General features: G+C 48.9%; 1 protein-coding gene across 2 annotated transcripts in view; it reads left to right on the top strand.

The window, feature by feature from the left end:
• Positions 1-24,249, top strand: part of ADAM12 (ADAM metallopeptidase domain 12) — a 779,249-nt gene that overhangs the window by 675,525 nt on the left and 79,475 nt on the right. For both annotated transcript variants that reach the window (XM_075348446.1, XM_075348445.1), the window contains exons 15-16: positions 16,267-16,375; positions 16,484-16,682. In XM_075348446.1, coding sequence (XP_075204561.1) covers positions 16,267-16,375; positions 16,484-16,682 — 308 coding nt within the window. The remainder of the gene's footprint in view (positions 1-16,266; positions 16,376-16,483; positions 16,683-24,249) is intronic.

The raw sequence follows: 24,249 nt of genomic DNA, 5'->3' as shown, positions 1-24,249 counted from the left end.
CTCTATGCATGCACTGTGATGTCGGTGGTGAGTCTGAGTGGTCTCTGGTGAGCGGTGACATCCCCTATTGTGAATGTTGGATTCAGTGTTATCTACTGTATACAGTGGCATGTAAACGTTTGGGCACCCATGGTCAAAATTGCTGTTATTGTGAACAGTTGGGCAAGTTGACGATGAAATTATCTCTAAAAGGCATAAAGTTAAAGATGATACATTTCCTTGGTGTTTTAGACAAATAAAATAGTTATTTTCATCTTTTACATTTAAAAATTAACAAAAAAGGAAAATAGGGTGATGCAAAAGCTTGGGCACCCTGCATGGTTAGTGTCTAGTATAACCCCCTTTGGCAAGTATCCCAGCTTGTAAACGCTTTTTCAACCAACCAAGAGTTTTTCAATTCTTGTTTGAGGAATTTTCATCCATTTTTCTTTCTTGGAAAAGTCTTCCAGTTGTGTGAGATTTTTAGCTCGTCTTCCAGTTCTGCGAGATTCCTGGCTCTTCTTCCAGTTCTGTGAGATTCCTGGCTCGTCTTCCAGTTCTGCGAGATTCCTAGCTCGTCTTCCAGTTCTGCGAGATTCCTAGCTTGTCTTCCAGTTCTGTGAGATTGCTGGATTGTCTTCCAGTTCTCTGAGATTTCTGGCTCGTCTTCCAGTTCTGCGAGATTCCTGGCTCGTCTTCCAGTTCTGAGAGATTCCTGGCTCGTCTTCCAGTTCTGTGAGATTCCTGGCTCGTCTTCCAGTTCTGCGAGATTCCTGGCTCGTCTTCCAGTTCTGCGAGATTCCTGGCTCGTCTTCCAGTTCTGCGAGATTCCTGGCTCGTCTTCCAGTTCTGCGAGATTCCTGGCTCGTCTTCCAGTTCTGTGAGATTCCTGGCTCGTCTTCCAGTTCTGTGAGATTCCTGGCTTGTCTCCAGTTCTGCGAGATTCCTGGCTAATCTTCCAGTTCTGTGAGATTCCTGGCTCTTCTTCCAGTTCTGTGAGATTCCTGGCTCGTCTTCCAGTTCTGTGAGATTTTTAGCTCGTCTTCCAGTTTTATGAGATTCCTGGCTCGTCTTCTAGTTCTGTGAGATTCCTGGCTCATCTTCCAGTTCTGTGAGATTCCTTCTGTCATGCACTGCTCTTTTGGGGTCTAGCCACATATTTTCAATGATGTTCAGATCAGGGGAGGACGATTGTAGAACCTTCAACTTGCACCTTTTTAGGTCATCAATTGTGGGTTTTGAGGTGTGTTTAGGATCATTATCCAACTGTAGAAGCCATCCTCTTTTTTTCCTCTTTTCTCATCTTTTCAACTTCAGCTTTTTTACAGATGGGTTATTTTTGCATCAAGAATTTGCTGAAATTTCATTGAATCCATTCTTTATGTGAAATGCTGCTTGTGCAATTGGCTGCAACACAAGCCCAAAGGCATGATTAATCTACCCCATGCTTAATGGTTGGCGAATGTTCTTTTCCTGAAATTTTGTGCCGTTTTTTCTCCACACATACCTTTGATCATTGAGGCCAGTTCTACTTTAACCTCATCGGTCCCCAGGACTTTTTTCCAAAATGCACCAGGCTTGTATATATGTTCCTATGCATACTTCTGATGCTGAATTTTATGGTGAGAACGCATCAGAGGTTTTCTTATGCTGACTCTTCTATGAAGGTCATAATTGTACAGGTGTCTCTGAATAGTAGAACAATGACCCAAAACTCCAGAGTCTGCTAAATGTTCCTGAAGGTCTTTTACAGTCATGCAGGGGTTCTGATTTGCCTCTCTAGCAATCTTATGAGCAGGTCTCACAGAAATTTAGCTTGATTTTCCAGACCTTATCTTGGCCTCCACTGTCCCTTGTAACTGCCATTTCATAATTACATTTCAGATTGAGGAAAGGGCAACTTGAAAACACTTTGCTATCTTCTTACCGCCTTCTCCTGCTTTGTGGGCCTCCACCATTTTCATTTTCAGAGTGCTAGGCAGCTGCTCAGAAGAACCCATGGCTGCTGTATTTTGGCACAAGGTTAGAGGAACCTGTGTTTTTATAAAACTGTGAAATTTCTATCACCTGGCCTTCCCTAATGATGATAGTGAACAAGCCATAACCGTAACAGGCTAATTAAGGTCTGAAGCCTTGGTCAAAGTTATCTGAGCACACAAATCTTCAAGGATGTCCAAACTTTTGCATCGGTCTATTTTTCGGAAATATTTTTTTTTGCCTAAAATGCAAAGGAAATGTGTCAATTTTTGCCTTTTACAGATCATTTCATCTTCAACTTAACTATTTACAATAACAGTAATTTTCACCAGGGGTGCCCAAACGTATACATGCCACTGTATAGAGGTGTTATCAGTCATTGTTTCAGATTAGGAGAAGGTGAGCTGTGACATCACCTATTGTGAATGGTGGATTCTGTGTTATCTACTAAATATAGTTATCAGTCATTGTACAGGAGGAGGTGAGCTGTGACATCACATTGTGATTGGTGGATGCTGTGTTATCTAGTTGATATAGAGATGTTATCAGTCATTATACAGTAGGGGTGAGGAGGTGAGCTGTGACATCATCTTATGTGAATGTTGGATCCTTTGTTATCTATTATAAATAGTGGTGTGATCAGTCATTATACAGGATGAGTAGGTGAGCTGTAACATTCCCTATTGTGAATGGTGGATTCTGTCTTATCTACTATATATAGAGGTGTTATCAGTCATTGTACAAGAGGAGAAGGTGAGCTGTGACATCACCTATTATGAATGATGGGTCTTGTGTTATCTATTATATATAGAGGTGTTATCAGTCATTGTACAAGAGGAGGAGGCGAACTGTGACATCACCTATTGTGAATGATGGATCCTGAGTTATCTATAGTATATAGAGGTGTTATCAGTCATTGTACATGAGGAAGAGGTGAGCTATGACATCACCTATATGGTGGATGGGAGTTGTGGTATCAGATATTGTGAATGATGGATTCAGGATTATCTACTGTATATAGAGGTGTTATCAGTTACTGTAGAGGAGGAGGAGGTGAGCTGTGACATCACCTATATGGTGAAGGTGAGTTGTTAGATATTGTGAATGATGGATCCTGAGTAATCTGCTGTGTTATCAGTCATTGTGATCCTGTGCATGATGACAATAATGCTGCTGAAATAGTCATCTTTATAGAACAAAAACTACGAGTCTTGTATAAGATCTAATGGCTAGTGTGAAAATTGTAAGTTTTCAGATTTCTTTTTGTATAGCTAGTAATATTGAAACAATAAAACCATTATCAAAAACTGGTTTAAAGTAATAAACGTAACACAAAAACCTGATTTAAACAATTGAACAATAGTTTATTTTCAGATGACACATTCCCTTTAAGCCCTATATTTGATAAATAATATTTTACAGTAAATTTTGAGGGTTTAGGACACAGATATCACACAGCTCAATCACTCCATTGGGAATATGTCTAAAAACTGCAGCAAAGGAAGAGAGAAGCTGTTACCCGCGGCAACCAATCCACCATGGCTTCGGCCTGGCTGCTGCGGCCATTTTCTCTTTGATAAACCTCGTCCTTTGTGTTATCCTTGATACCTGAAACCGTGCAGACAATATCTAGACGCATCCAGTCAGTTTTTATGACTTGTTCTCCGTAACTAGACTGAAATGAATATGTCTCGCTTCCCTGGCATTGATTTTATTATTGGTTTACAAGAGATGTTCCCCTCGAAGAGGAAAAAACAGGATGAGGAATAACGTCTGTAATACCAAATTAATTTTGCGTTGTAGCTTTCCTCAGGATAGTCGCTTTGTGGTGACGCTCGAGTAGTTTCCTAATGGCTGCCTGTGGTTTATTATATAATATCGCTCTTTAATAGCATTTTTCGTCTTGTCCGAATCCACATCTTAAACACTTCATCTTTACCTGAGCGTTAATCGTCGATTTCTGTCTTGTAGTGATTATTACGGGCGCTCTCCGCGGGTTGTGTCTCCTCCTACAGCTATAGCCAGACACTTACACAATTTTCGATGATTCATTGATATATCTTCTCCATTTTCTTTTCTATTTTGTTTGCTCATAAAGCGCCATTAATTCCACGGCGAGTTTCCATTGCTGCCCATTTCATGGATTGGATTGTAGATCCTAATATAAAATGCCTGCTCTCCGGAGCTAATGGTTTCCGTGTTATCATGACACCTGGTTTTCCATGAAGGGATTCCCAGTACGGAGGCAAATCGCATACTCTCCATTTACACAATAGACACCATCTTTCTGCGGCCAGTTATCTCTACTGGCTCCTCCATACACAGGAGTGCCCAGTCCTGTGTCCTCTACTAGAGAGCTGCTGGCCGGTATCTCCTGTGGCAGCTCACCTCACCGAGTACACAAGGAACGGCAATCTGTAATAGGACATGCCGTATCCTTTCCCCCCAACATAATGTTTTGGGGGAGAGTACTTATATTGACCAACTTGACTGCTGTTGTTTAATTTATATGGAGGTCTTCATAGCAGTAGCATATGCATCTCTGCAGGAATGCCGACTTATTCAACACGCCAACCGGGTCACGTGCTCCCTCGAACCCTCCTGGTCGTCCACGTGTACTACTGCTGCCTCCTTCCCCTCCCGGGGCGTGAATGTGCAGCCCAGGTCTCCCAGGAGTGTCCCTAGGGTTACGCGTGCACACCGGCTCTCCTCGTAAAAGGCCGGTGCACTATTTCCAGAAATTGCCTCTCAGTCTATGGCTGAGAGGCAGTATATATCTTAGGCACCCTCCCATTTGGGGAGGTGCCTGCACAATATCCTTAGTTAGTTTGGCTACAAGTCTGCTAGCTAGTTGTCAAGTCCAGAGCTCCTGTCCTGTTATCCCTATATCTGTTACCTGTACCTCTTTCCCATACCTATCTGTCCCTGCCATGCCGCACATACCTGTCCATACTCGCATACCTGTTTGTCCCAGCCATCCTGCCTGTACCAGTGTCTATACCTGAGTCCATCTGCTGTTCTGGGGTTCAGCTTCCCCAGTCCTGGTCACTGCCCTAGGAGTGGTACTTGGCGTCCACCTTATGGTAGGAGCTTAGATAAGCCCCTCCTACTAAAGGCTAAGCCTGAGTCCCCCGTGTGAGCCAGTGGGTCCACTAACCTCCCTCACTGCCACTACACTGGCCACGACCGCTACAATAGGATGACCCATTTCAAGAAAAGAAGGACAGTGAGCCCCATAGGGGTGAACAGGCCCATGACGATCGGGAGGGTGCAGGGTAGTTAAAGGTTTTGGTTAGGATGGGGGAGGTAGATGGGGGCATAGGATTGGTGTATGGTACTGGAGGGGGGATTGGAGGAGAGCAAGGAAGGGGTGGGGGTGTAGTAGGAGGTATAAAGGGGGTGTAAAATGTGTTACCTCCCCTTTCGTCGCCGTGAACTTTGTGCCCCAGGACGTCCGTGCTGCATCCCCCTGTTAATGGCTGACATGGCCGCTTTGATGGACTTGGTTCATGGGGCATCGGAGGTCCTGGGTGTGGACGTGCTGCGGGAGCAGCTGGCGGCAGTCTGCGGTGCTGGAGCAGTGATGCCTGCTGCTCCTGCGCCTGGGCCTGTCCTACGTGCTCGGCGGTCGCGGCCGCCGGTGCGCTACTCCCCCAGCGGGAGGGGGAGCAGGAGATCAAGGAGCCCCTTCGGGGACCCTCCGGCACAAGGGAGCCCCGCATCTGCTGCTGGTGAGCTGCCGGCCGCCAGGAGGAATCCTCGCCGGAGATCCCGTGGGTCGGAGGTGGGCGGAGCTTCGGCGAGGCCTACTTCCGGTCCGCGGCCTGCAAGGCCCCGGACCAGAGTAGCGGCAGCCCCCGGTGATGTAGGGGCCGGGGGTGGAGCCCAGCGTCCCGGATTAGCGTCGGAGACTCCCTGCAGGCAGCAGGGGAGCGACTCAGGACGGGCAGCAGATGTGGAGCGCGGCGGCAGACAGAGACGAGCGGGGGAGGAGTACGGTGGCCCGGCGTGCCTGCTGCGGTCCCGGATTACGGTCCCCTCCGGCGATGATCGTGCTGGGGGGGGGTTCCCAGCGTGTGTCAGAGGCAGGACGGCTTTCCTGCAGTCGGCAGGGAGGGAGCCCACTGAGCGGGGAGGACACAGCAGCGGCGCAGCAGTTACACCGGAGACCGTCAGGGATGGACGGCGGTACGGCGCCACGTCGCGCCAAAAGACTGAGGTCCAGCAGGAGACGCCCGGAGGAGCGGGGTGCGGTGACCGTGGGGGTCGACGGCCGCCAGGTGTGGGCTGTCCCCTCGCATGTCCCCCCTGTGGCCTGCAGCGGCAGTTCGGACTCCGGAGAGAAAGAAGGGTCGATGGCAGCAGCAGGTCGGACGGAGTGGCAGCAGGAAGATCGTGGCACGGCTGTGCCGACTTCGGTTCAACGGCAGCCTGGTGAGCGGACGACAGAAATGTTTAATGCTGTGGGTAGTGCGGGTGGGGGCGGGGGTTCCTCCGCGGGAAGCGTTACGCAGGGGGCGAGTGCGGTCGGACAGTCTGGTTTACCGGGCCCGGAGTTTTGGGGGCAGCTTTTGGGGGTGTTGCAGGGGTTGTCGGCGGAACGGGTTAGTCAGATTGGGCCTGGGGCTCCGGTGGGGGCATGGGTGGGCCCCTCGGAGGTGGTGCAGACAGAGGCGCCGGTGCGCGAGGTTGCGGCGGGGGACCCTACCTCGGCGGTAGGTGCGGGACAGGCGGCCGGTGGGGCGGCTGACGTGGGTGCGAGTAAGGAGGCAGAAAAGGAAAAAGAAAAGGAGGATGAGGTTGTGCGGTTGGATGATAGGGCGCGGAGTGAAATTTATGTGTGTTTTGAAAGTCAGTTAGGGGTCCATTTGAAAAAGGAGGTGAGGGAAAAGATTTGGAAAGGGGAGTATGTGGAAATTTTTTCCCTGCTTCCCTTGGAGAAGTTTAATTTGGATAAGGTGAAGCCGAGTGATACAAAAAAGGAGAAAGAGGACGAAGAAAAACGAAGGTATAGGTTGATCCCGAGGACGTTTACTAACTGGCTACAGGCCTTTGCGATCTTAGCCAGTGTGATTGGGGAAAAGGAGCCGGAGCATTGTTCCGCCCTATTTGGATATATGGACGCGATAGGGGAGGCGTATAGAGTATACGGCGGTTTAGGGTGGTTAAGATATGACGAGCAGTTCCGGCAACGGAAGGCTCTGCGGCCTGGTGTCCAGTGGGGTCACAAAAATATTTCTTTGTGGATGCGGTTAATGACGGCTCCGGCTCAGCCCTTTCGAGGGGGTGCCGGGAGCCCGGGTGCGAGCGGCGGGTCCCCGGCTGGACAGAAAAAGGGGGCTTGTTGGCAATATAACGAGGGACAGTGTAAGTTCGGGGCCTCATGTCGATTCAAACATGAGTGTTCCAGATGTGGAGGTTCCCACTCCTTGGCCAGGTGCTTCAAGAAAGGAAAGGGAAAGGCGGGGGAGGGGTCTGGAAAAAGGGAGGACGCCAGTGAGGGTAGAGGCGATGCTTCCCTATTTAAATAGATACCCAGATGTTCGGGCGGCAGAGTTGTTGGCACGTGGTTTTACGGAGGGTTTTCGGATTCCGTTTGAATCTGATTTGCCGGTGTTTCGCCCGGGGAATTTGAGGTCCGCGAAAGAGCATCCGGAGGTGGTGAAGGAAAAGCTGCAATAGGAGGTGGAGTTGGGGAGGATGGCGGGCCTATTCCAGGACCCGCCATTCTCCAACTTAAGGATTTCCCCCCTTGGGGTGGTACCTAAGAAGGAGCCGAACAAATTTCGGCTCATTCATCATTTATCTTATCCGGCGGGACTGTCGATGAATGATGGGATATCACCAGAGTTGTCGGCGGTATGTTATGTATCGTTCGATAAGGCCTTGGAGTTGGTAAGGGTTGCGGGGCGGGGGGCCCTGATGGCAAAGGCGGATGTAGAAGCAGCTTTTCGTTTACTCCCGGTGCATCCAGAGAGCCTTCATCTCTTAGGGTGTATGTGGGATGGTGATTACTATGTGGATCGCTGCCTGCCGATGGGTTGTTCCATTTCGTGTGCCTATTTTGAGGCATTCAGTACTTTTGTGGAATGGGTAGTCAAGGATGTGGCAGGAGTCCATTCAGTGATTCATTATTTGGATGATTTCTTTTGCGTTGGTCCGGCGGGCTCTTCGGTTTGCTCCTTGTTGTTATTTACGTTAGAGCGGATCGCGCAGAGCCTAGGTATTCCGTTGGCAAAAGAAAAAACGGAAGGGCCGGTGACGGCTCTATGTTTCTTAGGTATCGAAATTGATACATTGGCGATGGAATGCCGGTTGCCGGAGGGAAGCTTATGGATTTAAAGGCGTCGGTGCGGTTTTTGTCTCAGGCCAAGAAGGTGCGGTTGCGGGATTTGCAGTCAGTGCTCGGGAAATTGAATTTCGCTTGTCGCATTATGCCGATGGGGCGGATATTTAATAGGAGACTGGCGAGCGCAACCGCGGGGGTGAAAGCTCCAAATCACTTTGTCAGAGTGACCAAAGTGATGAAGGGGGATTTGTTGGTTTGGGAGGAGTTCTTGGACCGGTACAACGGTCGGACCCTTTGGATGAGCGAGGCATTGTCCAATAGCCAGCTGGAATTGTATACTGATGCGGCTGGCGCGACAGGTTTTGGAGCAATTTTTCAGACGCGCTGGTGTGTGGGAAAGTGGCCACGGCTTTGGGTGGAAACAGGTTTGGTAAGGAATTTGGCGCTGCTGGAATTGTTTCCCATTATTGTGGCGGTGGAGTTGTGGGGCCCCGTTTTTTCCGGAAGAAGGGTTTGCATGCATTGTGACAACATGGCGGTGGTGCATTCCATCAATGCACTGTCGGCAAAATCCCCGTCGGTTGTGGGGTATTTAAGGCATCTGGTGTTGCGTTGCTTGGAGTTAAACATTTGCGTGGTGGCTCGGCATGTGCCAGGGGTTCGAAACGAGGTGGCTGACGCGCTATCGCGGTTTCAGTTTTGCAGGTTCAGGACGCTGGTGCCGGGAGCGGACGCGGATGGAGAACCTTGCCCGGAATGGCTGTGGGGCCTGGCATCGGTATAGCATTTGAGGGAATTAGGAGATCGGTATCTGAGGCTACTTGGTGCCGATATCAGGCGGTGTGGAAGGAATGGGCAGAGTTGGAAAGAGGGGACTTCATGGAGTCGGGTTACAAGGGCCGAGTGTTGGGGTTCCTGATGTTAATTAGTGGGGACTTTTCGGCAGGTCGGTCCATTTCGGTGATTGGTTGCAAGTTGGCGGCGTTGGCCTTCTTGTTTCAGATGCAAGGGGTTCGGGACGCGACTAAGGATTTTCTGGTGCGGCAGGCAATGAAGGGTTTTCGCAAAGGGGCCCAGTCGCGTGACATGAGGCGGCCGGTGTCATTGCCATTGTTGGTTCGTTTAGTGGGGTGTTTAGGGGAGTTGTGTTCGTCTCCTTATGAGCGGGTGTTGTTTTCGGTAGCTTTTGTATTGGCGTTTTTTGGGGCCTTTCGCATTGGTGAATTGGTCAGCCCGACTAAGCAAGTGATGGGTGGTTTGCTGATGGAGGATGTAATGCTGAGGGAGGATAGAGTGGAATGTCGGCTTCGTTTTTCGAAGACGGATCAGAGGGGCCGGGGGCGCTTAGTAGTGTTGTTTGCTTTACCGGGGCACCAGTTGTGCCCGGTGGTACAAGTTTCAGAGTTTTTAAGGGTGTGCGGTGGTTACCCCGGCGTTTTCCTTAGGCATGCGGACGGATTGGCTTTGTCGCGTTACCAATTCAATGCGGTGCTGAAGATGGCTTTAGCACGGGTGGGGGAGGAGCCAAGTGAGTACGGGTCTCACTCCTTCCGGATTGGGGCGGCAACGGAAGCCGCTAGGTGGGGTTTGAGTGAGGATTGTATCCGGCGGATTGGGAGGTGGGAGTCTTCCAGGTTTCGCTTGTACATTAGGCCTCACTTGGTAAGGTGATGGTTCGAGGGTGGGGGATTCCTTGTTTGCGTTTTGATTCTGGTATGTGATAATTTTCTTGTTCTGTTGCTGTTTTTATTCGTGGTCTTTGTATTTTGTAGGTCCATGCCTTGTGTGGATCCTCGGTCACTCCTATGTGTATTGGGGAGCGTTGCGGGCGGATGTTCGTCGCGACGGTCGGCAGCTTGGAGTGGCGGTGATGGAAGCCCGAGTAAAGTGGCTTGGAATTCGGGGCATGACCTGGGGTAGAGTGCGCCCCGAGGTGGCTTATTATAGCCGCATGGATCGAGACCCGGATGTGTTGATTTTACATGTGGGGGGGAATGATTTGGGAGTAAGGTCGGCGAGAGAATTAAAAAGGGACATAAAGCTGGACCTGTTACATTTGTGGAGGGCGTTCCCGGGCATTGTTATTGTGTGGTCGGATATCATAGCTCGGTCGCAGTGGCGTTTTGGTAGGTCGGTGGACCGTATCAACAGGGCTCGGAGCAAATTAAACTGGGCAATTGGCAGGTTTGTGGCGCGGAATGGTGGTTTGGTGGTGCGGCACAGAGAACTGGAGGAGTCCATGGAACAGTACCTAAGGCGAGATGGGGTCCATCTCACGGACGTGGGTTTAGATTTGTGGATGTTGGGATTGAGGGATGGTCTGGAGCAAGCGCTGGGGGTGTGGAGGGCCCGGGCCAAGTAAGGTGTCACGTGGCCGGTCTGTGGCGGGGTGATAGGTCCGTCTGAGAGGTTGGGAGTACCGACAGTCGGTTTGTTGGTACGAAGTCGCTCAAGGGGAGTGGCTTCGGAGTGGATGGGAACTTGTGGGCGGAGGTCCTGCAGGTTCTGGGTGGGGGTAATTAACGATGGAACGTTATTACCCCTCACCTCGGGCCGGTTGGTCACGGCCGAGGTGGTCCTCTGGGCCGGTTGGAGGTTACGGCCGGGGGGTTAAGAATGATGGTTTCCCTCTCGGATGGATCTATTGGTGGTTTTGGTTATAAGGGGGGTATATATGTATAAGGTTATGTTTAACAATGGGTGGCATGTTTGAGCCACGAGTTTGGTATACATATATACGGTTAAAATAAACCTGTGGCCATTCCTGCAATAAAGTCGTGGTTATCGTCTTTATTTAAGTAAATATGGTACGGGGGGTGTGGAACCTGGTAACCTGCCTATCCCTTATAGATGCGTCATGTTAAAGGGGTATTCCCATATCCAAGATCCTATCCCAATATGTAGTAGCAAATACCTCCAATTAGAAATGTAGTATAGTTCTCCTGATTCATACCTCATGTGTAGGGCATTACAGGACCTTAGGTATCCATAGTTATGACCACTGGTCGTAACTATATAGTGATCGTTAGTTAACTGTTAGTGGTCGTAACCATCCATTTGCTGTGTTTGGCACCAACTCTGCCATAAAGAACACAGGAGCGCGCAGCCAAATCAGGGAAAGACGGCCAAGATGGCTGCTGGCTGCACTATTGGCTCAGCCATCGTTTAGCCGGTAACCATCTAATGTTTTTGGTGGATGTAAGCTTTTACATACACTGAAGAAACAAACTAACATAAAGTCATAGGGTGTCAAAAATAAAATAAAAAATGATCTTTATTGAAAACAATTAAAATTATGGGATGATGAACTTATAGCAGGAGGGGACGACCAGGGTATAAATGCGGCTATACCCTCCTTTCTTTTGCTATCAACTTTGCATCCAGATAGTTTAAGGAATATTTCACATTGTTTTTAAAATTGGTCATTTCTAAATGGAAACATTACGAAGCTTCTCTCCACTTTTTTCAAGATAACAGATAATGTTGATTCTGTAAACCTAGTATTATCTTCGGGAGCCTGCTGGGTAAGCACTGAGGTATGTAGTACAAAAGCAAGAGATGCTTTTCAGCTTTAATGGAAGCAAATCATATGTTTCACAACTTGTTTTTGTCCCTGACCTGTACAAACTCTATAAGAATATCCCACACTCTTTATGAAACTTTTTTTTTTCTTTTTTGAGATGTGAATTGCCTGTGAAATAACACAAGAAAAAAACAAACATATTTTTAGAACTTTGAAGATTCAACCAGAAAGAATAGAGAACTACTGGCACGGTGTCGTCACACTCTGTTCACACTACTGAGACTGACAGGCAACGTGAGGCTTCTGGATTGTTCAGCCAGAGCCGGGCGTCGGCTGGTTCAGGTTCCATGGTCTTCAGCTCTGCAGGAGGTAATCCCTGCAGACTGCTGAGTAGGACCTAAGGGGCCCTTTGCACACTACGACATTGCAAGCCGATGCTGCGATGCTGAGCGCGATAGTCCCCGCCCCCCTCGCAGCTGCGATATCATGGTGATAGCTGCCGTAGCGAACATTATCGCTACGGCAGCTTCACATGCACTCACCTGCCCTGCGACATCGCTCTGACCAGCGAACCGCCTCCTTCCTAAGGGGGCGGGTTATGCGGCGTCATAGCGACGTCACACGGCAGGCGGCCAATAGAAGCGGAGGGGCGGAGATGAGCGGGACGTAAACATCCCGCCCACCTCCTTCCTTCCGCATAGCCGGCCGGGATGCAGGTAGGAGATGTTCCTAGCTCCTGCGGCTTCTCACACAGCGATGTGTGCTGCCGCAGCAACGAGGAACAACATCGTAACATCGGTCTTTCCCAAATCATGGGAATTTCCAACGCTACTCCGATGATATGATTACGACGCTTTTGCGCTCGTTAATCGTATCAAAAATGCTTTTCACACTACGATGTCGACAGCGACGCTGGATGTGCGTCACTTTCGATTTGACCCCACCGATATCGCACCTGCGATGTCATAGTGTGCAAAGTGCCCCTTAGTGTTCAGGTTGCTGATTGCCAAGTTTAGTTGTTGCTTCCCTATTTAAGGCAATGCCTCCTTCCTGGAGATGCTGATGATAGCTTCAGTTTTTACTCCAGCGATCCAAGTCTTGGTGTTTTTCCTGTATATGGTGATTTGTGCTGTGCTTTTGAGTGGTGTGAGCGTTCTCCCCTTTTGGGTTGCCCCCAAGTGCACATATTGTTTCTCCTGTGTGTTTTGAGTGCTGTGTGCACAAGTTTCCATTCTCCCTTGTCCGTGTCATTTTGTGGGGTTTTGTCTTTGTGTTTTCCGGCCCGCCCCGTGGGTGTGGGAGAGGGGGAGTGAGACCAAGGTCCGGACAGGAATTAGGGTCATGCTGGAGACCCGAACCTGGTTACCATCAAACCTACCTTCAAGATAAGGGACACCGTAGGGTCACAAGTCTTAGAGCCAGCCTAGGGGGGCCCTTGTCCTGTCTCCATTTACCCCATGACAGGTATACCAGGATTGGATTGGTTCACCAAAATACCAGAGAACCCTCTGGTGGGGTTAGGTTTTAGAACAACAAAAAACCCTAGCAGAAGAAACGGTTGAATTAAAGCTCATCCGGGACTACTGACTCTTGTACTTCTCACTCCTCCATTGTTGTGATTGTGGTGACAGCAAAGTGAAATTATGATATTCCCTTATTTTTTGAGAATGGAACTGAATAGTTCCAAGGAGACTTTTCGGTGGGGAGTTGGAGGACTGGTCCTCATTGAATAGATCAAGGTAATGTTTCTGCAGAATTAAAACAAGGTTAAAGGGACTTATTTCACGTCAGTGCACGGACTGACCGTAGGTCTCCTTTCCTAAACTTACAGCTTCCTAGACATATATGAGGCTGTACGTTTGAGTTAGGAGACCGACGGCCAGTCTGGGCCTTGTGGTATGCATGTTGACCATGAAATAAGGTTGTCTGAGACCAAGGAAGAAAAATGAGAAAAAAATTATATAAATTCACTCTACATCTAGAATGAAGACTACATCTCATATTCGACAACTTATACAACTACTTTTTGTACTACTGAAAGCCCAAAAATGTGTTCCCTCATGTGCAAAAATGATGTGCACAAGTATGTAGCCTATCAAAACCTCTCTCTTCTCTAAAGGAAGGAAGGCTGCAGCAAACCAGACCAAAGGGCTACCGGAATAAATATTGGTGGTCTGTAGAGATGAGCGGACCTATGGAAGTTCGAGTTTGCCGGATTCAACCGGACTTTAGATAAAGTTTAGTTCAACCCCAATTGAAGTCAATGGATGGCAGTTTGGTTTTCCGCCCATATTTAGCCAGCCATAAACAGAGCACTTGCGGGGGAAGGAGGGCAGGTTTTTTGGGGGGATTTGTTGGATACACTATATCCAAAAACGTTGTTTTTTGCCCCCAGTGAGAGCCATTCAGAGACTGCAAGTGTCTCGCACTGGACCGAACAGCGAACATAGCCAAGAAACTCGATGCTCGATCAAGTGGTTAGCATATGTACAGTACCCCAAAAAAAAAAATGTTAAAAGTCTGTGTTTGGTACAAACTCCGAACTTTACAGTTTGGGTTCACTCATCTCTAGCGGTCTGCATATGTCAAAGTTTACGAAAAAAACAATCTCACTCTCAGATCCACCAGAGCTTGTGCCCTTGCAAAAAGAAAATTATTGTTCAATCTGTAGATGGTTGTTTTGGGATTTTACCCTTCATCACTGCAGATTAGTGTATTGGTTAAATTAATGAGGTGCTTTTGATGGAGTTCTAGAGGGTTTGATATCTCCCAGTTGGTTCATGAAAACTTTTTTAAAGACAATGGTCCATGGAAAAATATGGAGATTAGCTCTTCTGTAGAACATCTCATGAGAAGGGTGTTTTACACACTGCGACATCGCTACCGATATATCGTCGGGGTCACGTCGTTAGTGACGCACATCCGGCGCCGGTAGCGACATTGCAGCGTGTAACAGTAATGAGCGATGATTAACGATCGCAAAATCGTTCCAAAACGGTGATCGTTGACACGTCGTTCATTTCCTTAATAATATTGCTGCTACCACCGGTATGATGTTGTTCGTCGTTCCTGCGGCAGCACACATCGCTCCGTGCTACACCGCGGGAGCGACGAACATCTCTTTACCTGCGTCCACCGGCAATGCGGAAGGTAGGAGGTGGGCGGGATGTTATGTCCTGTTCATCTCCGCCCCTCCGCTTCTATTGGCCGGCCGTTTAGTGACGTGGCAGTGACGTCGCTATGACGCCGAACACCCCTCCCCCTTGAAGGAGGGATTGTTCGGCGGTCACAGCGAAGTCGCTGACAAGGTATGTGTGTGTGACGCTGCCGTAGCGATAATGTTCGCTACGGCAGCGATCACACAATATCGCATGTACGACGGGGGCGGGTGCGATCACGCGCAACATCGCTAGCAATTGCTACCGATGTCGCAGTGTGTATAGTACCCCTTAGTCAAGTGGGGGTGCACTGCTACATCAAATTTTGTGAAGTAAAGTAAAAACATTTTTATGGCCAATGTTAGATAGAGCTAGGCTTCTTAGTATGAAGAGTTGAAAATGATGATTTCCCATAATGAGATGGATCATCTAATAATGTGTCCATCATAAATTTCATTCCGATCTTCTAGTAGAAGGCTTCACTTAGGGTTCTCAAAAGCCTTTGCCGAAACCAGGTATAAAGACCTTCAGAAAATTGCTCTAGATTTGATAAGCTAAAGGCCGCTTTACATACTACGATTTATCTGACGATATGTCGTCGGGGTCACAGTTTTCGTGACGCACTTCCATCATCGTTAGCGACGTTGCTGCGAGGGACACCTACGTGCGATTCCGAACTATCGCGAATAGGGTGAAAATCATTGATCGTTGACACGTCGTTCAATTTCAAAATATTGTTCGTCGTTTGGAACGCAGCAGACATATTGGTACGTTTGACACCCTGCCAACGACAAACAACATCCACACGACCGCCTTGGTCAAACAATATATCGCTGAACGATGTAGCGTCGTTTGTGAGATGTGTACGTGTGACCGCTACAAAACGACCTATGAGTGATCTCGGCAAATCGTAACAACGATCTGGGCGTGTCACATCGCTAGCGATATCGTTGTGTGTAAAGCATCCTTTAGCTTGGACAATTGGTCAATCCTATTTCCAGGGATGATGAGCACCATGACTTCTTCCGATTACTTCTACCAGTTCTGTAAAATTCACTTACCCTCTGCGATATAATTGGAATCAAGCTTTCCGGTTTTGAAGCTATGTGCATATATTACGAATCATTATGCTAATAGGTGCATACTGAAAAGAATCCATTATTTTAGCTTGACACGATCTTTACTAATTAAATCTGTGTTACTTTGAATCTTGCAAATCTCATAAAATTTGCAACAATTTTCACGCTTTCCGCCTGACAACAGATGTCACCATCTGCAAAACATCAGATGAGGTTTTTTCTAAGGATAACTAACACATGGCTAATATGCTGGTATTTCAGGTGCCAAGCCTGCCCCAGGTATTTGCTTCGAGAGAGTGAACTCTGCAGGAGATCCCTATGGAAACTGCGGGAAAGACACTGCTGGATCTTTTATGAAGTGTGAAAGCCGGTAGGTTTAGTTTTATTTTTCTACCTAGATTATATGGGATAATGTTAATTGAGGGTGATTTTAGATTTCATGGTGTGGAACAAATTCTTGTTGTGTTTGTTTTCTAAGAGATGCCAAGTGTGGAAAAATACAGTGTCAAGGTGGCGCGAGCCGGCCCGTAATTGGCACCAATGCTGTCTCGATAGAAACTAACATCCCCCTACAAGAAGGAGGCAAAATTCTGTGTCGGGGTACCCATGTATATCTGGGGGATGACATGCCAGATCCAGGACTAGTACTGGCCGGGACAAAGTGCGGACATGGAAAGGTAAGTGGAACCAAAACCAAATTATTTTGTGGGAAGTCCTTATTGTAACGCACAAAAACATTTTTCCAGAAAGTTTTCAAAAATTAAAGAAGTTGTCCACTACTTTTACATTGATGTCCTATCCTTAGGATAGGTCTTCAATGGCTGATCGGCCGGGATCCAGCATCCTACACCTCAGCTAATCATCTTTTCTCAGTGCCACCGCCAGCAGCCTGTAATGCTCAATTCTGGAGCTGCCCATTTTCTGATAGTGACCACAGCCGGCAGGGCCGGCATCACCACCCGCCGCACCCGGGCAAGTACCAGGGCCCTGGACAAACAGGTGGGCCCAATCGCTGTTGGGGACACCATCAACGCTATTTGCCAGACAGTGTCCCCAGCTCTTTATGATGTATGGGGCCCGGGTAACTGTCTCCCCACTCTACCGTGCGCTCTCTCCTCCCATGCGCTGTCTCTGCACTATATGATGAGCGCAGCGTCCTGACTGTTCCTGGCTTATGAATACTAATAAGCTGGGAGCAGAGACTAGTGAAGTCACCTGACACCTGCGGACAGCACTGATCTCCTGCATCGCTGGGACACTGCTCAGCAGTGAGGACGCTGCGCTCAACACACAGCAGAGGAGGAGAAGAGAGAGACCGCACAGTGGGCGAAGAGAGAGACACCACAGGGGAGAAGAGAGAGACCGCACAGTGAGTGAAGAGAGAGGCACCACAGTGGGTGAAGAGAGAGACCGCACAGTGGGCGAAGAGAGAGGCACCACAGTGGGTGAAGAGAGAGGCACCACAGTGGGTGAAGAGAGAGGCACCACAGTGGGTGAAGAGAGAGGCCGCACAGTGGGTGAAGAGAGAGACCGCACAGTGGGTGAAGAGAGAGGCCGCACAGTGAGTGAAGAGAGAGGCCGCACAGTGGGTGAAGAGAGAGGCACCACAGTGGGTGAAGAGAGAGGCCGCACAGTGGGTGAAGAGAGAGACCGCACAGTGAGTGAAGAGAGAGGCCTCACAGGGGGAGAAGAGAGAGACCGCACAGGGGGAGAAGAGAGAGACCGCACAGGGGGAGAAGAGAGAGGCCGCACAGGGGGAGAAGAGAGAGGCCGCACAGGGGGAGAAGAGAGAGGCCGCACAGGGGGAGAAGAGAGAGGCCGCACAGTGAGTGAAGAGAGAGGCCGCACAGTGAGTGAAGAGAGAGGCCGCACAGTGAGTGAAGAGAGAGGCCGCACAGTGAGTGAAGAGAGAGGCCGCACAGTGAGTGAAGAGAGAGGCCGCACAGTGGGTGAAGAGAGAGGCCGCACAGTGGGTGAAGAGAGAGGCCGCACAGGGGGAGAAGAGAGAGACCGCACAGGGGGAGAAGAGAGAGACCGCACAGGGGGAGAAGAGAGAGACCACACAGGGGGAGAAGAGAGAGACCACACAGGGGGAGAAGAGAGAGACCGCACAGGGGGAGAAGAGGGAAACCGCACAGGGGGAGAAGAGAGAGACCGCACAGGGGGAGAAGAGAGAGACCGCACAGGGGGAAAAGAGAGAGACCGCACAGGGGGAGAAGAGAGAGACCGCACAGGGGGAGAAGAGAGAGACCGCACACGGGGAGAAGAGAGAGACCGCACAGGGCTAGAAGAGAGAGATCGCACAGGGCTAGAAGAGAGAGATCGCACAGGGCTAGAAGAGAGAGATCGCACAGGGGGAGAAGAGAGAGATCGCACAGGGGGAGAAGAGAGAGACCACACAGGGGGAGAAGAGAGAGACCACACAGGGGGAGAAGAGAGAAACCGCACAGGGGGAGAAGAGAGAGACCGCACAGGGGGAGAAGAGAGAGACCGCACAGGGGGAGAAGAGAGAGACCGCACAGGGGGAGAAGAGAGAGACCGCACAGGGGGAGAAGAGAGAGACCGCACAGGGGGAGAAGAGAGAGACCGCACAGGGGGAGAAGAGAGAGACCGCACAGGGGGAGAAGAGAGAGACCGCACAGGGGGAGAAGAGAGAGACCGCACAGGGGAGAAGAGAGAAACCGCACAGGGGAGAAGAGAGAGCCTGCACATGGGGAGAAAACAGAGGCCGCACAGGGGGAGAAGAGAGAGACCGCACAGGGGGAGAAGAGAGAGACCGCACAGGGGGAGAAGAGAGAAACCGCACAGGGGAGAAGAGAGAGCCTGCACATGGGGAGAAAACAGAGGCCGCACAGGGGGAGAAAACAGAGGCCGCACAGGGGGAGAAGAGACAGACCACACAGTGGGAAAAGAGAGAGAGACCGCATAGGAGGAGAAGAGGAAGACCGTATGCGGGGAGAAGAGAGAGCCTGCACAGGAGGAGAAGAGAGAGGCTGCACAGGGGGAGAAGAGAGAGAACACATAGGGGGAGAAGAGACAGACCAACCACACAGGGGGAGAATAGAGAGGCCGCACAAGGTGAGACGAGAGAGGCTGCACAGGGGGAGAAGAGAGAGGCTGCACAGGGGGAGAAGAGAGAGGCTGTAGAGGGGGAGAAGAGAGAGGCTGCACAGGGGAAGAAGAGAGAGGCTGCATATGGGGAGAAGAGAGAGGCTGCATATGGGGAGAAAACAGAGGCCGCACAGGGGGAGAAAACAGAGGCCGCACAGCGGGAGAAGAGACAGACCACACAGGGGGAGAAGAGAAAGACTGTATACGGGGAGAAGAGAGAGCCTGCACAGGAGGAGAAGAGAGAGGCTGCACAGGGGGAGAAGAGAAAGAACACATAGGAGGAGAAGAGACAGACCAACCACACAGGGGGAGAATAGAGAGGCCGCACAAGGTGAGAAGAGAGAGGCTGCACAGGGGGAGAAGAGAGAGGCTGCACAGGGGGAGAAGAGAAAGGCTGCACAGGGGGAGAAGAGAGAGCCTGCACAGGGGGAGAAGAGAGAGGCCGCACAGGGGGAGAAAACAGAGGCCGCATGGGGGGAGAAGAGACAGACCACACAGTGGGAGAATAGAGAGAACGCACAAGGGGGGATTATATGTACGAAAATTGTATTTTATATACAGTCATATGAAAAAGTTTGGGCACCCCTATTAATGTTAACCTTTTTTCTTTATAAAAATTTGGGTTTTTGAAACAGCTATTTCAGTTTCATATATCTAATAACTGATGGACTGAGTAATATTTCTGGATTGAAATGAGGTTTATTGTACTAACAGAAAATGTGCAATCTGCATTTAAACTAAATTTGACAGGTTTATAAGTATGGGCACCCTTATCAATTTCTTGATTTGAACACTCCTAACTACTTTTTACTGACTTACTGAAGCACTAAATTGTTTTTGTGACCTCATTGAGCTTTGAACTTCATAGGCAGGTGTATCCAATCATGAGAAAAGGTATTTAAGGTGGCCACTTGCAAGTTGTTCTCCTATTTGAATCTCCTATGAAGAGTGGCATCATGGGCTCCTCAAAACAACTCTCAAATGATCTGAAAACAAAGATTATTCAACATAGTTGTTCAGGGGAAGGAGACAAAAAGTTGTCTCAGAGATTTAAACTGTCAGTTTCCACTGTGAGGAACATAGTAAGGAAATGGAAGAACACAGGTACAGTTCTTGTTAAGCCCAGAAGTGGCAGGCGAAGAAAAATATCAGAAAGGCAGAGAAGAATGGTGAGAACAGTCAAGAACAATCCACAGACCATCTCCAAAGACCTGCAGCATCATCTTGCTGCAGATGGTGTCAATGTGCATTGGTCAACAATACAGCGCACGTTACACAAGTATCATAGTATCATAGTTTTTAAGGTTGAAGGGAGACTCTAAAGCCCACTTTACACGTTGCAATTAGTTGTACAATCGCATTTGCGATGTGACACGCCCAGGTTGCATACGGGATCTATCAGATTTCACGTTGGTCGTTCATTTGCTGTCACACGAGCGTTAGTAGTCTATGTTAAATTGGTCAATTTTGTGTGCGATCCTTTAGATCATGTGTTCTGTGACGTATGCATTGAGCACCTTTTTTTTTTTAAATTTATTGACTTGCCAAGCGTGTGTAATGTGGGATGCGTTTTTACTATGTCATCTGCCATTCAGCTCTGCTACATGGCCGCTAACAGCAGACACAGACAGCCATGTAGCAGAGCTGAATGGCAGATGACAGCAGACACAGACAGAGCCGCACTGTCAGAATGAACTCGGGTGAACTTCACCCGACTTCATTGTGATGCTGCGGCTCTGTCTGTGTCGCGTCCTGATTAGCGGTCACCAGTGAAGACTCACCGGTGACCACTAATCCCCTGAGTAACTGAAGTTAGCAGCCCTCTCTCATATACTCACCGATCCCCGGCGCCGCGTTGCACGGCATTCACACTGATCCGGCGGCTTTTACTGTTTTGAAAAAGCCGGCCGCCCATTAAACAATTTCGTATTCCCTGCTTTCCCCGCCCACCGGCGCCTATGATTGGTTACAGTGAGACACGCCCCCACTCTGAGTGACAGGTGTCACACTGCACCCAATCACAGCAGCCGGTGGGCGTGTCTATACTGTGTAGTGAAATAAATAATTAAATAATTAAAAAAAACGGCGTGCGGTTCCCCCCATTTTTAAAACCAGCCAGATAAAGCCATACGGCTGAAGGCTGGTATTCTCAGGATGGGGAGCTCCACGTTATGGGGAGCCCCCCACCTTAACAATATCAGCCAACAGCCGCCCAGAATTGCCGCATACATTAGATGCGACAGTTCTGGGACTGTACCCGGCTCTTCCCGATTTACCCTGGTGCGTTGGCAAATCGGGGTAATAAGGAGTTATTGGGAGCCCATAGCTGCCAATAAGTCCTAGATTAATCATGTCAGGCGTCTATGAGACACCCTCCATGATTAATCTGTAAGTTACAGTAAATAAACACACACACCAGAAAAAAATCCTTTATTAGAAATAAAAACACACACATATACCCTGGTTCACCACTTTAATCAGCCCCAAAAAGCCCTCCTTGTCCGGCGTAATCCAGGATGATCCAGCGTCGCTTCCACCGCAGCTGCATGGAGGTGACCGGAGCCGCAGCAGACACAGCCGCTCCGGTCACCTCCACACAGCAAATGAACACAGCCGCGCGATCAGCTGCTGTCACTGAGGTTACCCGCTGTCACCGGTGGATGCAGCGGTGGCCGCGGGTAACCTCAGTGACAGCAGCTGATCGCACGGCTGTGTTCATTAGCTGTGTGGAGGTGACCGGAGCGGCTGTGTCTGCTGCGGCTCCGGTCACCTCCATGCAGCTGCGGTGGAAGCGACGCTGGATCATCCTGGATTACGCCGGACAAGGAGGGCTTTTTGGGGCTGATTAAAGTGGTGAACCAGGGTATATGTGTGTGTTTTTATTTCTAATAAAGGATTTTTTTCTGGTGTGTGTGTTTATTTACTGTAACTTACAGATTAATCATGGAGGGTGTCTCATAGACGCCTGACATGATTAATCTAGGACTTATTGGCAGCTATGGGCTCCCAATAACTCCTTATTACCCCGATTTGCCAACGCACCAGGGCAAATCGGGAAGAGCCGGGTACAGTCCCAGAACTGTCGCATCTAATGTATGCGGCAATTCTGGGCGGCTGTTGGCTGATATTGTTAGGGTGGGGGGCTCCCCATAACGTGGAGCTCCCCATCCTGAGAATACCAGCCTTCAGCCGTATGGCTTTATCTGGCTGGTTTTAAAAATGGGGGGAACCGCACGCCGTTTTTTTTAATTATTTAATTATTTATTTCACTACACAGTATAGACACGCCCACCGGCTGCTGTGATTGGGTGCAGTGTGACACCTGTCACTCAGAGTGGGGGCGTGTCTCACTGTAACCAATCATAGGCGCCGGTGGGCGGGGAAAGCAGGGAATACGAGATTGTTTAATGGGCGGCCGGCTTTTTCAAAACAGTAAAAGCCGCCGGAGCAGTGTGAATGCCGTGCAGCGCCAGGGATCGGGGATCGGTGAGTATATGAGAGAGGGGGATAGACTGACATGGACTGAGAGTGAGGGACAGAGATAGTGACGGACTGACAGAGATTAGTGCATGACAGACATTGTGAGGCGCTTCAGAACGCAGCTTTTTAGCTGCGCTCTGAAGCAGACCTTTTTTAAGCTGTGGTGCAGAGCGCACACCTGCGCACATAGCATCAGACAACAAAATCGTATGAGGGATGTCACACGTTACAATTGACTAGGTTCGTGCAACAAAACGCTCAATTCTAGAGAATGATACGATGTGTTTGCGATCAACGGTTTTGCGTTCAATCCTGATCGCATGTAGCTGTCACACGCAGATACCTCACAAACGATGCCGGATGTGCGTCACTTACAACTTGACCCCAACGACGGATTGTGAGATATATTGAAGCGTGTGTAGCGGGCTTTAGTCCATCTAGTTCAACCCGTAGCCTAACATGTTGATCCAGAGGAAGGCAAAAAAACCCCAATGTGGCAAACAAGTTCCAATGGGGAAAAAATTTCCTTCCTGACTCCACATCCGGCAATCAGACTAGTTCCCTGGATCAATACCCTGTCATAAAATCTAATATACATAAGTGGTAATATTAAATTTTTCAAGAAAGGCACAAGGAGAAGCTGTATGGGAGAGTGATGCGAAAGAAGCCGTTTCTGCAAGCACGCCACAAATAGTCGCCTGAGTTATGCAAAAGCACATTTGGACAAGCCAGTTACATTTTGGAAGAAGGTCCTGTGGACTGATGAAACAAAGATTGAGTTATTTGGTCATACAAAAAGGCGTTATGCATGGAGGCAAAAAAACACGGCATTCCAAGAAAAGCACTTGCTACCCACAGTAAAATTTGGTGGAGGTTCCATCATGCTTTGGGGCTGTGTGGCCAATGCCGGCACCGGGAATCTTGTTAAAGTTGAGGGTCGCATGGATTCAACTCAGTATCAGCAGATTCTTGACAATAATGTGGAAGAATCAGTGACGAAGTTGAAGTTACGCAGGGGATGGATATTTCAGCAAGACAATGATCCAAACACCGCTCCAAATCTACTCGGGCATTCATGCAGAGGAACAATTACAATGTTCTTGAATGGCCATCCCAGTCCCCAGACCTGAATATCATTGAAAATCTGTGGGATGATATGAAGCATGCTGTCCATGCTCGGCGACCATCAAACTTAACTGAACTGAGCTGGAATTGTTTTGTAAACAGGAATGGTCAAATATACCTTCATCCAGGATCCAGGAACTCATTAAAAGCTACAGGAAGCGACTAGAGGCTGTTATGTATGGAAAAGGAGGATCTACAAAATATTAATGTCACTTTTATATTGAGGTGCCCATACTTTTGCAGCGGTCAAATTTTGTTTAAATGCGGATTGCACATTTTCTATTTTCTGCAATAAACCTCATTTCAATCCAGAAATATTACTCAGTCCATCAGTTATTAGATATATGAAACTGAAATAGTAGTTGCAAAAACCCAATTGTTATAAAGAAAAAAAGTTAACATTAATAGGGGTGCCCAATTAATAGGGGTCCTGCAACCACTATATTCTAATCATGAATTGTGGTATCCGTTAAAGCGTCCCAACGGGACTCTTTCGCCCACGAACACTTGGAGCCAGCACTGGCAGCT

This window comes from Anomaloglossus baeobatrachus, chromosome 5, assembly GCF_048569485.1.
Source record: "Anomaloglossus baeobatrachus isolate aAnoBae1 chromosome 5, aAnoBae1.hap1, whole genome shotgun sequence".
In the NCBI taxonomy this organism is placed as follows: domain Eukaryota; kingdom Metazoa; phylum Chordata; class Amphibia; order Anura; family Aromobatidae; genus Anomaloglossus; species Anomaloglossus baeobatrachus.
The sequence above is the reverse complement of the archived record's forward strand: the minus strand, read 5'-3'. Positions and strand labels throughout refer to the sequence as shown.